Genomic DNA, 16,084 nt, shown 5'->3' with positions numbered 1-16,084 from the left:
GAAAAGTCATCACTTGAACTGAGGGGAGATGTTTATTTTCGGACAAGATTACAATGTACCAAGAAGTGTGCTTGGCTGTCGTGTTATGGTGTTCAATTATAAAATGGTACTCGTGTGAAGGTGTGAATCAACTGGGGATTGCAAAGTTTGTTCGGCGGTATGATTGAATGATCCTGGCAAAAAAAAACATATATTGGAGATAGATAGCTATTTGCTGAGATTTGAACTTTCACACAGTTCAGAAAAACCGTCGAGTAATGCCGCATTGGAGCTGCAAATAGTTATCATTTTGATAAACATTACACATTATTTGGAGAATTGATGTAAATTTCAGCGAGTGGTAAGCCCCAGATGAATCGTAAATTTAACCAAGAAATCCTGCAAATTTACGTGAAACTGCATACAACATCATAGTAAAAAGAAATAGTAAAACGGTTTTTTAACTGATGATATTCCAAGCAACTCTAAACATTAATTCAAAGCCCTACATTGGTTTTAAACTTGCAAGTAGCGTAATGTCAGTTCATCCACTGCATTAATGATAATTTTGTCCTTTTTGGCAAGTAATATTACACCATATTTTTGACACGATTGAAGTGCACCACTTTGATGTGATATTAAAATTATTGTTTTGCTGTGAACCTGACTGTCATGCAAGCGCACTGATAAAAGAGTTTTAATAAATACTTTAGAGGTTATTTGTAGAAAAAAAAATACTTGCATAACGCAACTTCCCTTCATAAATAGAATGATAAGCGAAGAACTTGAATAAAGTTCATATTTATTGACTACCATCCTTCTAATAATGTGTTCTTACAGAGGCCTATTGTATAATTAATGTACAAGGATTTGTAACTTGTAGTTCCTATTAAAAATACATTGAATTACAAGTTACAAGTCTATGTAGATTTAATTTGCAACAGGCCCCAGGAGAGTTAACACTCCCTCCGAACACGATGCCTCCGGTAAAATGTGTAACGGCCAACTTGCAATGTTTGAAAAATTATAACTCAGCCATTTATTGACGATTTTCAAATCTAATCTAATTCCATTCCATAAATATTTATTCGGCAGCAAGCAAAAACAGTCGCCACTAGGCCACCGAGTCCCTTGTATTAATAGAATTATCGTCTTCTAGGATTGTACGCTTCTTTTGCGACCGTTTTGCCATCTCTCAGCTTAATGTTCTGGAAGCCCTTCAGCAGTTATTGATTGAGAGCTTACTATGCCATCAAGTGCATGAATGTCTATATTGTGTGGCAAAAACAAGAATAATCTATGCCCAGGGAAGTCGAGAAAATTTCCAACCCGAAGATTTACTAGACCGGACCAGGAATCGAACCCTCCACCTCTGGCATGGAATTTAATACCAAAAATCAAACTAACGATGTATATATAACGATTGTCTTATCACATTAGTTATAAACAGCAAACGTTACACATGTCAATATATTGACAATAATCGTAGTGTCAATCTTACTTTCAATTTCTTCAAAACATAAAGATTGATAACATGACAATATAGCATTAGGCCATCATTATTGGCTATAGTTCAGCCCTATTCAAAATCGTCACTTGCTCTGCACGTTATCCCAAAACAACACAATTTTGTTGTTAGTATTAATTTATTTATTATCATTTATTATTTATGAGTTGCTATGGCATTAAGCTTTGTTTTGTTTTGTTTGACATTTATTTTTATTATTTTTTTTTTGCACATTAGTAATGGGCGATTTGACCCGCGATATCGTAAGATGTATTAAACTCTACTTCGGTCGTTCGGTCAAAACATGACCCATAACATTAAACCAAACGATTCATGTGCTCATACACATTAAGTACACAAGGGCAGTGATTCAAATTTCTCACACAAATTATAGCTTTTAGATGCATTTGATTTCTAAAGCTATAAAATCTGTATCCGATCTTTTTGATCATTATCGCCCAATGCTGACACATTGACAGACCAGTTTTCATTTAAGATTTTTTCTGCTGACACACAACAAACAAGGGGTCGTATAAATATGATGGTCCAAGTTAAATTGCTTACCATAAGGCATCTCAACCATAACATTAACAGAATGCTTCGAGACAATTTGGTCTTACTTAATTTAGTTACCTAAATGGCAATACCATGCTTTACTGACTAGGCTATCTGAAACCCCAAAATAAATAACACAGTGTTACAAATATACAAAAAAAAAACAAAAAAACAAATAATGAACTTTTCATGCGACCTATTGTAGGATGTATTCTAGTTTAGTACACCATGAAATCACATTTGAAATTTCTTAACCATTTTAAGATTTTTAAAACGGTTTTGAAAAGCAAAAAGCATTTTAATTATGTGTACATTTATGGTGATAATACTAAAATTCGCTGATATTTGAATAATTAAATATGATTTTCGTCAAAAAAAAATATCGAATTCTTCATACTTCAGACGCCATTAAGGTAACAAAGACTAACTCCCCGTCATTATGATAACACTTTTTTTATTGAAGTAATGAAATTGGGTTGTTAGCGGAATGCTAAATAAAACAGCAAAAAAGGTTATCTTTCATTTAATTCCACTTAATTAATTTTGGTATTCGTGACAGATACGTATTTCGACTACAATGTGCAGTCTTCATCAGTGTCATTCCCACTAAAGAACTAATCAAAACCTAACCCCCTTAAGTACTCATCCCCTAGGTAAAAAAGTCAAGATCATAGGTATAAAAATGAAACTACAATGTGTTGAATCGGAACCTACCTAACTAATAAAAACCAAAGATTTAAGTAAGCTAAAGGAGAAAAATCTATACAACTCTCTAATAAGGAAAATTCCCAAAGGCTTGTTAGCCATCATAATGAAGTAATGAAATTGGGTTGTTAGCGGAATGCTAAATAAAACAGCAAAAAAGGTTATCTTCCATTTAATTCCACTTAATTAATTTTGGTATTCATGACAGATACGTATTTCGACTACAATGTGCAGTCTTCATCAGTGTCATTCCCACTAAAGAACTTATCAAAATCTAACCCCCTTAAGTACTCATCCCCTAGGTAAAAAAGTCAAGATCATATCAAGAATGCTAAATAAAACAGCAAAAAAGGTAGAGGAGCATTTTCACATGAACCGATGAATCGATCCGGTGCGACACTCTCTTACGGGCAATAATTTAAATCAACGCCAAAACATGTCCTGAACCTGTGAACCTTAACAAGACTCGTTCAAAGTGATGAGCAGGAAAGCTCGATCGTAAGAAACCGCATTTTCCAAGAAACAGAAATAAGATAGATTGACCCCACAGTTTGAAAGAGTAGTGTAAATTTCTGTTCAATATGTTGCATATAAATGGACCATCACATATCATGTAAGCTTCCCTAGTAGCACGCTTGTCACAAATCAATTGTAGAAACTTATATACGATTTATTTCAGTCATAAACAAGTTGCTGTTACTTATTGTGATGAAAGTGTGCTACTCGGGTTACAGTTTACAAGTTCACAAGTTGCTAGTTTGAGTGAATTGAAATGCAAGTTAACGCGAATGAATGTAAACTTTCATTCGCGTTAACTTTTTTGCTGTGCCCTTCTACGCCATTTCTCTGCGTAGAACTTATCAAATTACTGTCGTCTTTTATGATCACAAAACAATTAGGATAGGTTTCAGATAACACACATTTTTAAGCTCTCGATAAATTTTTAAATTCCGCTAATGATTTGAAAGCAAATTTCTAGAACTGAACTTTGATTTCAAACAAAGTCCTAGAACTGAACTTTAGTCTGGTTGAAAATAATATTTGCAAAAAATCAAATGCCTCCACGGAGATTCAAAATGTTCACATAAATGAAAAGCAACCTCATTACAAGTAGTTCGTCACCCCCTTTATCAAGCCCCACCAATCAACCGGCACAGGTCAATAATCCCTTTTGCACAAATTTCAATTTTTTTTATCACATCCCAACTGGAGTTCTACCTCATACATAATCAGGCGAAGATGACGACAAAACATTCCTCACCCTTATATGCTGTGAGGTGTACGCGGAATCTCCTCATAAATTAACCATCACACGATTTAGAACGTCTACCTCGGGCTACGTACAGAACTCCCTGAACCACCACCAGAATGTTGACTTCAACGCCCCTGTCGCCTCAGGTTACGATGTGCATAACTCATGAAAAAATTCACTTTCAGCCCCTTTTCGGTTTGCCATCTCGCGAGACCTTGGATACGGTCTCCCTTCAGTGACCAGATTTAAGATATTCAAATGTGATGCAGTGGCCGCCACCGGCCGGCAACCGAAACTTGTGTCCGAACCGAGCGCAAAACGGCTTCACTTTCCATCCGATGCAACAGCAGCAGCAGCATCGTGGTCGGTGATGCAAAAATAAGAATGCTTAAAACAAAATACACGAAAATTGTTACGTGAAGAGGAAAATTGAATAATGAACTTGTTGCGAGATATTGATAAGTGGACGCTGATAGGGTTCACGACGGGGAAGATATCGAGGGCTGGACGTCCAGCATTACTGAGTGGTCTTGTGCTCCTCTGATGGTGTTACAAAAGTCGTTGTTTTCGGCTTATCAAATTGAATTTTAATGGGATGTGCTTTGTGCGCTGCTGCTACCGTTTGCTGGGCTCCGAGAATCGTGGCTTGTTAAATAGATCTTAGAGCATCTATGCACATTCCTGGCTGCAAGTGAGAGCAAAGGTGCGAGATTTATGATAGCAGCTACAGCGTTCTTCGGTGGTCGGAGACATTGAATTCGAAATGAAGTCATTATAATGAATTGTGGGGGATTTTCACTTTTGTTTCTGGAAACGTCTCATTCCCAGGTGCATAACATTGTTGGCGAACAATTATCGGTGATTATCTGAAATTTAGAAGTTGCAAAAATTCCCATGAAAGCATTTCTGTGTTGGTGCGGACATCTACACCACCGGTACCTCATTAGCAGCTTGTTTAGCCCGTCCAATTAACATTCTTCTCGATAGTTCTTGAACCCATGATATTAGCATTAAATCCGTTGTACCCATCAGGGAATTGCGAAAATAAAACAAGAGTAAAAGGAAGTATCTTGCGATTAGCCACTCTATGCATTACACACACTTTAACTCATTAAAGCACATAAAACGAACTCTCCCATTAAACACTGCCAGTTTAATTTGATTACGATCCCGGTTCGGTGTGCGTATCTCCATCGGAACGGCTTGCCCTTGGGAAGAAAGCAGCCAGCGAGAACAAAGTTGCACAGCATAAAAGCCTATATCTAATCAAGTTTCTTCTTGAGACCTCCTCCCCTCGTGGGACTTACGCAATTACCGTGAAATATCCGAAGCCGCTTGACCGCCGAGATATATTGGGATCCATTCGTTGCCTCTTCGAATCAGAAAGCAAACTCCCCCGAAGGGCAAACATGGATACATTACGTTGTGGCTTATCGTCTTAATTGCCCAACACACACTCAAACCACTCGTAAAGCAAATCGACGACATGTGAGTGGAGTGGAATGAGTTGCGCTCCTACCTCCAGGCAAATTAGCACCTAAGAATGACGGTAGAAAATATTCCATCCACATTCCCGACATTAGCATTTCGCATCAAAATCGAGAGAGCATTCTACACAGTTAATCACATTTTAATCAAGCGAGCTTTGCAACTTTCGATTCAAGATCGAACACCCTGCCTAGTCATAGGAGTTCAACAACCGCACGGGCAATGCGGCCCAGTTGGGTTCCCGTCTTCCTGCTCCTGCTGGCATTGAAGTCTATAATGTAAATCACACACAAGTACAATACGCTCAGCGCGCAACGGCAGCTGGCGGCGGTGGATCGTAAAAATTAAGCCCCGATGTGTAAACAGTATATCGCCAATGTCAGAATCTTCATCATTCGGCAAAGTGCCTTCCTCGGGATGGGCCAGCGAACGAACGAAAACGAATTTATGGGGCCGTTTAGCAAAATAGCGGTTTTAGCGGGGGGTCGTAAAATCTATTATAGAACGTGTTGCTGTATAGTGGTGGTAGCGCTTTTGACGGCTAGCTGGTGGGAGCCGGATTAGTGGTCATTAGAAAAGATTGTAGGAGAGAGAGTATGATGCGAGCTCCAAGTTAGAAGTTTATGTTGTATGTCAAGTTTTATGAAAATATTTAAATTAGAACAGTCTTGTAGAGTTTCAGCTTTCTACGATGAGGTTTGTTTTAAGCGGATGGAACTCATAAATTTAACTAAAATAGATATTTGGATGCAGAAGTTGGGTTTTGGTACAAGAATTTTAGGAGCTTATCCAATGTTGCGATAGCGACAACTTTTATAAGTTAAGTCCTTCCTGCGAAAATAGAGAATTTATTGTGAAAGTTATAGAGGCCTTCCGTGAGCCAGTGGAGGGTGGGTTAAAAAGTGGAACATGCTTTTCAAAATAAATGTGAAAGTATGCATATAATTTAAGCGTGGATTTCAATCATCCTCTAGATATGTTTCTTACGAGAAATGTACTCGCAGTTCATATAACAGACTGTAGTGCAAATTTATACAGTTTAATTGTTTAAGTTTAATTATACGGGTATAACCAAAAATTACCCCCCTGATGATGATAGAATAAGGTATTGCCGAAGCCGTCATTCATCCTATGTTAATTTGATAACATTTAACAACGTGCTAGATCCATAATGATCTGCTGACTGGATCGCCTACAGCAATATCTTAACGTTTTCAGATAGATCGTTCTCCGTTACCAAAGTGTGTGAAGATCAGCCAGGTGGTGAACCTTAGAATTTCTAGATTGCAAAATACTGTTTTGGATCATCCTCAGAATCTTGTGCTGAATCCTTTGCAGTTTGGGGCGGTGGCATTTAATCCAACTCTCTATTGCTATTACTGGTAGGATTATTAGCTTGTAGATATCAAGCATGTTTTTTCAAGGACAGGATGGACCCGTTGTTAAGCAGGAACAGTTGCACTTGGAGTTTCTTTATTTTTTAGTTTTATCAGTAAGATTTTTAGCACAATGGCTAGAAAGCACTTGGAGTTAGTTTTGTCAACGTGCTCCCTTAAAATCACCTTGCTATCTAATGTTAGTTCGAGGTATTGGTCCATTCCACCACTGAGCTTTTTAAGCAGATTTTGTTATTTGCTTACGGAATAAGTCTGGTTTTCCCCCGGGTAGCCTTGTTTTTCAGAATATCCTAGGAACTGAGATTGGAAATAAGAAAACGTTCGGACCAGGGTTATGATAGTTAAATATCGCTTGTTCTTGTCACTAAGGATACCTATTTTGATTGATGAGAAGACGTGTATTTAGAGAGGTCCCAGTACTTTCCGAATGATACGGAACATCACAACTGAATGAGAATTCGTGTGAGACTTTAACATCACAAATGAATGATTTAAACTGTTAGAACAATTGTGAGAAGTATGAATAATAATTGTACTGAAAACGAATACCTTATTACTTTTCCATAGTAATGAGGTACTACGACGCTAATACATGCACTAAACTAAAGACACTGACATATCGCAAAAGATCAATGTGTTGGTCGCAGTGATTATGACCCGAACAAAGGGGGAAGAAACAAGTCTGGGTGATTGTGAATGTGGAAAAATTATGACCTGGGTCTTCCTCGCGTTGATACGGATCTTCCAGTTTATGAAATTCTCAAACAGGAAAATCCTCTCTATTTGTCAGTCAGAGCTCGGATGACCCTTCTGTCATATGTATATTGAAACAATGTACCACCATCTTGGGAGAGCCGATATAAATATCGTAGGTGAACAGTTTGAACAGGATGGGCCCAAGGATACTTCCTTGAGATACGCCCACCCCGATGTTGAAGGCATCTGATGCCATTCAGAGAGACTTGGAATCCGAGAGATAATTTTGGATAATCTTCACGAGGAAAATTGGAATACCAGTCCACCAAAATTTTTTTCAACAATCTTTAAATTTTGTCTAACCTATCAGCGGAATCCCTATATGAAAAGCTTTTGGAGTGTGTTGATTTATTCCTTTTAATTCCATTATAATTGCTTATCTCAGATACGCGTATTTCGTCTACTACTTCAGACTTCATCAGTGCCAAGAACTTAACACAATGCACAGTGGTCCAGAATGCAGATTTAGGTAGAATGATATGTTTTGAGTCTGAAATTGAAACTTTAGACTAAAAGTCTATTCTACAAAGTTGTTCCTTATAGTTAGGCCCTCATTTTTATGGAAATTAATTCCACACTATTATCATTAAAATCAAAAATCTAACTTTTTTGTTTGAATAAATTAAGGTATACATTCTTGGGCAAAGTTATAGCTGAGCTAATTTCAAGCAACTTTGTTGTATCTCTTAAATTGGTCAATTTAGAGCTATTTTCTTGAATTGAGTTAGGGTGGCTCTAAACAAAACAGTTATTTTTTAAACTCGTATAAAATCAATTTGAATTTATTAATATGTTTTACTATATTTGAGTATATCTTTTTTATTATAAGAGATGCAGACAACAAATTTCGCTATAAAACATTCGTCTTAAAGAGTTTTAAAAGCCTCTAGAAGATGACTTTCATGAGAAATTTCAAATAAAAAAGTTATTGGCAAAAGATGGATTTCATAGGACCACTCTAATGACAAATTTAAATAAAATGTGCCAGTACATTTGTTTCAATATTTAGACATTTAGTGTCTTCGAAGAAGTTTTTGAACTTAAAAATTCCCTTCTTTTGGTGTTTGCAAACCCTACATAGTCATAGGTGGTAACCAAAAGTAAGATTTTTTTTGTACACAACCCGAAGATTTCAAACCTCTAAAGTGCATAGTTTTCGAGATATCGATTTTTATCGAGAAAATTTTGCGTGTTCAACCATAGTGGGTCCGTCCGGGAATATTAGATACGCTAGTCAGTTGGTGAACGGTCGATAGAACTTTTAAAAAACTAAACTGCCCCTTGAGTAAGTTGTTGTTTTCATCGGATGAATGTTAGAAGTAACCGATTACTGTTTTTTTCAAAAAGCTTTTATAACCTTGCGAGAAGGGGTTCTTTTTATTCTTCTTCTTCTTCTTCTTCTTCTTCTTCTTCTTCTTCTTCTTCTTCTTCTTCTTCTTCTTGATCTTTTTCTACACATTTCAAGCTTATTTACTATCGTACATTAACTCATTACGTGCTCTCAACTTAGTATTCTAGATGCCCTTCCACAATTCCACAATACCAATTGAGAGCTTTTGATGGCTGTAGCATTTTTGCATTAGTATACATAATTGTGTGGCAAGTATAGTCATACTCTATGCCCAGGGAAGTTAAGACATTTTCCATACAGAAAAATTCCTAGACCGGACAGGGAATCGAACCCAGTCACCTCCAGCATGGTCTTGCTTTATGTCTGCGCTTTTACCATCTGAACTAAGGGAGAGCCTGAGAGAAGGGTGATTTCTGGTAAAAAAGGAAGGATCCTTGGCAGGTTTCCGGATGGGCTGACTTCCAGCACGAGGGGAACACTGACTGATTTCTAGATTCAAGATGTTGTCAAAACCTGGGACAACGATCTTTAATGATTTTACATACGCCGACAGTGCGTCAGCTGAAATCTCCGATTCCTCGGGAAAGTTGTTGGGAACCTGATGAAGGTTGGTTGTGTTCCGGTTCATTTAGCTGAATGCCATTTGGCTGAAATAAATTTGACCGAATCGGTCATTTTGCTGAATGTCATTTGGCCAAACGCTGTTTGACCGAAAACTGCCTAATTTGAAAGGAATTGTCATGAGTTAAAGAATTATAAATCAGCATTACCATGAGATGGTAAAATTGGTAAAATTCTTAGCTTTATTAAATTCCTCTTGCCACTCAACCACCACAGCTGTCTAAACCCAAGCAACATTGCAAGTTTTATCAAGGTTTTGAAGCATTCTACAAGTCTAAACTATGGTCTACAGAACCCTCGTAAAAAAATTGTTGCATTGGAATGGTTCATAGATCCGTTTGCGATCTGGTAATTTTGGCATGTTGCCAAATTTGAGATAATGCATCCAAACAGGTTAAAACATAAATTGTTCAATTGATCCAAAACGCCTCTTTTTGGCCTATCGATCAGACAACATATCTATGATTATCACGTAAACGAATCATTACTACGTTTGGTACGATACATTAGTTCAAAACCAACAAAACAAGGTCAATTGCGTTCTTGTGTAGTCATTATTGTCAGAAACAAAATAGGTTAGTCTTTTTGCGACTCTTGATATTAAAATCGTTGTTCTATAGTTTGAAGTGGTTGAGACTAAAGATCTGACACTTGGTCAATATCGGTGTCTTTTCATGATTTTGTCGCCAAGGAATCCGATTTTTAATGACAAAGGGGCGCATCTTTAAAGGGTTCAAATAGGCAAAGGCAAGAATGACAACTGTATATCCGAATTCTTCTGCATTTCTAAATAGTGATGGAGCAATACCACAAGCGGCGCCGGTGGTGTAGTGGTAAGCGTGATTGCCTCTCACCCCAGCAGGCCTGGGTTCAATCCCAGTCGGCGCCGCCGAGATGTTCTGAGACTGAAACCACAATAGATTTAATTAATGATCGCAGTGGATTTACTCCCCTAAAAGAGGAGAAAAAAAAACAAACTGGCAAAAATTTATGGAACACGACCGAGCGCTACTTCGTCGTAATTGCCTATTTCTGTTCTATCGAGTAGAAAACATGAATAAGTACAGTCGAATTTCGCTCGTTGGGCAATGTTTAGGTGGGCTACGTTTCAGGCTGTAGCCCACATAAATCGAAGTCAAACGTCATTTTTGGCAGTGCTATTTCTTTTTCGAGAGGCTCATATATGAGCAATGTGGATAGTTGCTAAAGGATTGTGATGATAATAAACAATCGGTGTATACCTCAACCAATTTTTAGCTTGACAGCTCAGCCCAACTGGCGAAAGTCTTTCACTAAGTGGGCTACAGGGTTAACCCAACGAGCGAAAGTTGGCTGTAGTATCAATGATTTCACCGTGCACCAATCAATAATACATTTGTCCAATATTACATTGAAATTGCTGCACACAGGCTATTCCATCGGTTGTGTAATATTGCGTTGTACACAGAAATTTCACAAAGTCTCATCAGAGCGTTGTCGCCAGTATGAATATTACAATTTTATTTAGCTATGTATTGGAGCGCCTAGTATGAATTTTCACACCCATTGTTCTCATAAACAAAAGGAGCCCTCCTAGCAAATCCATTGTTCTGCCTTCATCCGTATGACGAAGAAAATCCATCGGCGTTTCAATGCGTTTGGACGGAATTAAAACTCATAGGACGAATTTGGTATCAAGAAGCAGCGATATATTATAAACAAAATATTACCATTCTCTGATTCTTTATCAAATCCAACGGGGGGAGAATGGTATACAACGCACTCCCTGGGCAAAACGCACCAGCTGACTTTCATTTGTGTTTTTCATGGCTTTTACGTAACTTTTTTGTTGTCTTATCAAGCAGCACTTCTAGCATAGCATCTGAACTCAAAATTCGGCATGATAAATCCTAGAATTGGATTAAAAACTCCAAGAAAAACTCAAAATAAAATGAAAAAGTGCGTTATGTGCTGATCTCCCCTACATATAAAGAAATAAATCATCTTCAATAGAAACATTCAATTTTTCGTTCATATCCGTTCGAAAAATCGATGTAAATCGTGGGTTGTGCATAGTGGGATGATGAGTGAAGTAAATATGGTCACTATGGTTACGGAATTCTAAATATATACTTTCTAGTTATTAGAGATAAATCGGTAAAATGTCCAACAAAATTGTAGAACAATTTATTTGAAGTAACTTTGCCCAAGAAATCAATTGTCTATCTCTAATATTTCACGTTTTATACTGATTTGCAAAAAGTATCCTAGGGTGGCCCCTAAAAAATTGATTATATAAAATTAAACTTTTTAAATAATTAAATAATGATTTCTCGTCAATGATTTATTTTAAGAACATTCAGAACTTTTGATGGCGTTTATTTTTGCCAACTTGCTATATCTTGTTGTTGAAATGTTATAAATGATTTTCGATTAAAAATACACTGGAGTCACTTTTTACGCATGAGATAAGTGCAGCGTAAAAAAAACGTGTAAAAAACCTTGTAAATTCCGAAATCCGCGTAAGAACCCCACGTGCATTCCGAAACCTCCGTAAATTCCAAAATTCGCCTAAATTCCAACCAATAGAGAGTTTTAAAATTTCATTTTAATTTTTTTTTTTTTAAGTAGATCATGTATCAGTTTTAAGTGTATACAATACTTGAGGGGTCGTTACACTGAGTTATCAATTTCAAATTAAAGTGAACAACAAATTAAAAGGTACAACACCAATTGAACACTTTAAGTTAGCGTTTTAATCTTTGGAGTTGTGGAGATTGATTCGCAAGCGTGAGGTTTTTAGTTAATCTAGATTGCTCATGAGGCAACAAAATATATTCGTAATCGCAGAAGGGCATACTTTTGGGCTGAATTCAATAAACCGTCAATAATTTGGTCAATATTTCCTGCTAAATCTGTTAGTAACATGTTATTTTTCCTCGAGCACAATTCCCCTGTATATATGTACAAAATTGTACAGATGAAACACATCAAAATATGATAACTGACAAAGAAGTGTTCATTAGATTTACCAAATTCGAACCACCCCCCGGGCAAAGTAAAATAACAACCTGATATCATCCTGAAAACAAGTTTTGTTATTCCAGTTATCATTTTGTTTCCAGTTGTTAGCACACATCTAATTTAGTTATCAACCTCGACTAATTTTGTTATCAGTTGTTAACATAAAAAAAATGATGAAGGTTAGATCAAAACTTCCAATATTATCCACATGGTAGGAAACAAAAGCACTGCCAATCATATTTCATGTATCAGCGTAAGGCTGTTATACCAAATCGATGAAATAATTTGAAATTTTAATAAGATTTGTTATCAAGATGTTTTCAATGACTTTGGAGGCGAACCAGCCTAAGGCTGAAAGCCTCCTAAATAAAGCTAAATAATAATAATAATGTTTTCAATGATAACTAAATCAGCTATTTTTGTGATATCTAAGGAGTATTCTTTTGTTATAATATTTGTTATGTTGGCTGTTTATTCAACCACAATGATAACATGTTCGGTTATCAAATCTTGATAACCGGGTATCAGATTTTTTTTTATAATCTGATATAATCCTTTACTCGGGCCAACACACTCACATATACTACCTGATTTCGAAAAAAATCTCTTTAAAATTGGAAACATTATGTATTGCACCATATAAAAACGATGGTGATGAACTATCCCAGAAGTGGCTAAAAGTCACCATAATATTAATAAAACAAACATAATGCCGAGCAAGAAACGTGATTTTCTTGATTTAAAATGTTTGATTATTGGCCTATAGGCAAACCACTGTGCGTTATTCTTATTATTGACAGAGCAAAAAGAGGGTGTCCACTTTTTGTGTGTGCAAAAATCCGTAGAGTAACATCGCTGAGCCATTATTCTTTTGATGATGATTTTTTTGTGTGAGAGCGAATTCATTGTTGTCCAGACCATCAATTGGTCTTCATGCGTCATTTAATTGATGAAAGCCTGTAAATTTTCTTGAATTGTATGCTACATAACTTGGATAATTCTTAAAATGTTCCTCACCGTCCAGTGACAAGATCTGGTGGGAGGGCGAGGTAGCCGATCCACCCGGATGTTACTCTCAGAGGGATGAACAAAACAACATCATAATCTAATAATAAAACGTTTCTCACTTCCATCCACACTGATATGTATTAGAAAGGAACGACGTTTAATGACATTTTAATAGCTCAATCAATCCTTGATTACATCTCAAACATAAACTCCATTCCACGAAGATACATGCGAACAAGATTCGACTAATGCAATTCTCCCCGTTAATTTGTTCCCATTTTCAGACGAGTGCGCAGTACTCGGCGTCCCGAAAGAACGTCGGCATATTCGGACTAAAGCACGAAGTGTTTTTTCTGAACCTCGAGGATGGCTACTTCGGTTGCCAGGTCAACGAATCCACAGACTATCTGCAGCTGTACGAGCTGTCCAAACTGTGTGATGGCACATCGGATTGCTACATGGGCTCCGATGAGCTTAGAAATAAGTTAAAATGTACAAGTAAGTATCGCATCGAGAAGCTGCAAGACAGACCGTGAAAAAGCTCAAAGTCACTAATCACTTCCTTATTTTCCTCCGCTCGATTTCAGATGATTGTGATAAAGATGGCACGGCATGCTCGAACGGAGTGTGTCTAGAAGGCCTATGCCATTGTAATGATGGCTTTGGAGGTTGCAATTGTCAAGTTCCAGGTAAGCATAACTAGCGTCCCGACGTAGAACAATCACTGCTCACTGCCCGCAACTTCAATGGGTGATCCAAGAGCATTGGTTCTCTCCCTCGCGTTTATCGCATGTGAACGATCAACCATCACCGTCATCATCATCTCCGGCAGGGAAATGTCCGCGCATAGCATCTGTGGCCACTCAGATGCATTCTTCCCATGAAACGTGGCTTGCAGAAAAGAAAGCCTTTTGCATTCGAACCGCAACATTCCCCCAGCAACGAAGATACATTATTAACCCTTGTCCAAAGCATTCGTATTTGTTCTAAGGCACCCTCTTCCCTTCTTTCACCGCGATCATGACCTCACTAGATTCCATAAGGCCAAGAAGAATAACAAAATAATTTATTGGAACACAACCTTCAGCGCCCGTCGTTGGCTGTCCGAGGTCCCGTTACGAATTGTACCTCATTGTAACACTGGCTGAGAGCTTGGCCAGAGCACTATCAGCAATAATACACGCTCCGAGCAGCAAAACAAGTAGCATTAGCACCAGTAAATAACCGAAACCTCCTCCTCCTCCCACAATAACAACAAAAACAGACCAACACGGCGGCTACATCATCATCATCCCATCATTAGCATAGAGCATTCTTGCCCGCCGTCGTTCAACTCCCGAGCGGGAAAAAATCCGTTGAAAATTGTACTTAGCAGAACGGGGAGGGCGTGCTGATTCTGTCGTGATCTCACCTCTAACCGCGATTTAGAGAAAATCCCCCACACTCGTCTCGTCTGACAGCCGCGGGTTGGGTGTCTGATGAAGCGAAGAAAATAGGTAAATTAGTACCTGATCCCACCTCCCCCCGCTTGGACTTTGCCTGCGAGGACTTTCGCGCAACACTTCCAATATCGAAAATGCTATGGGTCACGCCGTCTTCTGGGTTTGGTCTTGGTCTTCGTCACAGTAACAGCAACACTCGCGGAGAAAGGTGTTTCGGTATGCCACCGCCATCAGGCCAACCCGTGGAGAATGACGCTACCAGAATCGTGATCGGCGTTCTAAGCGGAGGAATAACTGTTCCAATGTGATACAAATTAATATGCTGATCCGCATTGGTAGAAATGGTGCCCCCGACGCCCAATGCCAGTCTAAATCGGTAGGCATCTTGGGTGGGGAAGCAATTTCACACCCGCGGTAGTATTTTTTTACCGAAAAAAAAACCGTTATCACAAATGAAAGGGTGTCACTGTTGTTGTTTTTCGCTGGAATTCGTTGCAGTTGAGATTGATATTATGTTGTTGAGTAAATTCAGTGAACTCAATTCTATCTATTTTGGAGCGTTTCAGGAAAAATGCAGGAAAATTTGATCTTAAAGCAGTTGAAAACGAGGAATCTTATTCTGTGAGAGGCTTTTACGAGGCATTTACAACTTTGAGTGGTCAAAACAGATGATCCAGGTTCAGAAAGTCATCAGTATCAGTACACCACCTGTGGTCAATGTCACCGATTTGAGCCAAACTTGGCCAAAACGCTTATTTTGGCATTCTGAACAAATGCCTTTTTTTTCATTTTGCTCTGAAGTGCCTAGATCCCTCTCGGCTACAACCCTGGATTTCCGAGATTTAAAAAAATGTGTTTCAGAAGAGATTACTCCACAACCAAATAAGCTATTCGTGATCTTAGATCGTCCATTTGAAGGTTTTTTAATGTAGATTCTGATAGGTGTACGCACATTTTGTTTTTGTTATAGTAACTGCAGTTAACAGGCAGGTATCAAAATTGTAAAAAAAAATCTTATTT

The 16,084-nt window shown here is 37.9% G+C and overlaps 1 protein-coding gene across 21 annotated transcripts in view; it reads left to right on the top strand.

Moving 5' to 3' along the window:
- The window catches only part of dpy (dumpy), a 595,824-nt gene that overhangs the window by 431,148 nt on the left and 148,592 nt on the right, over nt 1-16,084 (top strand). For all 21 annotated transcript variants that reach the window (XM_065217641.1, XM_065217662.1, XM_065217653.1 and 18 more), the window contains 2 exons: nt 13,907-14,120; nt 14,210-14,311. In XM_065217641.1, the coding sequence (XP_065073713.1) occupies nt 13,907-14,120; nt 14,210-14,311 (316 nt within the window). The remainder of the gene's footprint in view (nt 1-13,906; nt 14,121-14,209; nt 14,312-16,084) is intronic.

This window comes from Ochlerotatus camptorhynchus, unplaced genomic scaffold, assembly GCF_037179485.1.
Source record: "Ochlerotatus camptorhynchus isolate MF236.1 unplaced genomic scaffold, CSIRO-AGI_Acam_v1.1 ptg000078l, whole genome shotgun sequence".
NCBI lineage: Eukaryota > Metazoa > Arthropoda > Insecta > Diptera > Culicidae > Ochlerotatus > Ochlerotatus camptorhynchus.
The sequence above is the reverse complement of the archived record's forward strand: the minus strand, read 5'-3'. Positions and strand labels throughout refer to the sequence as shown.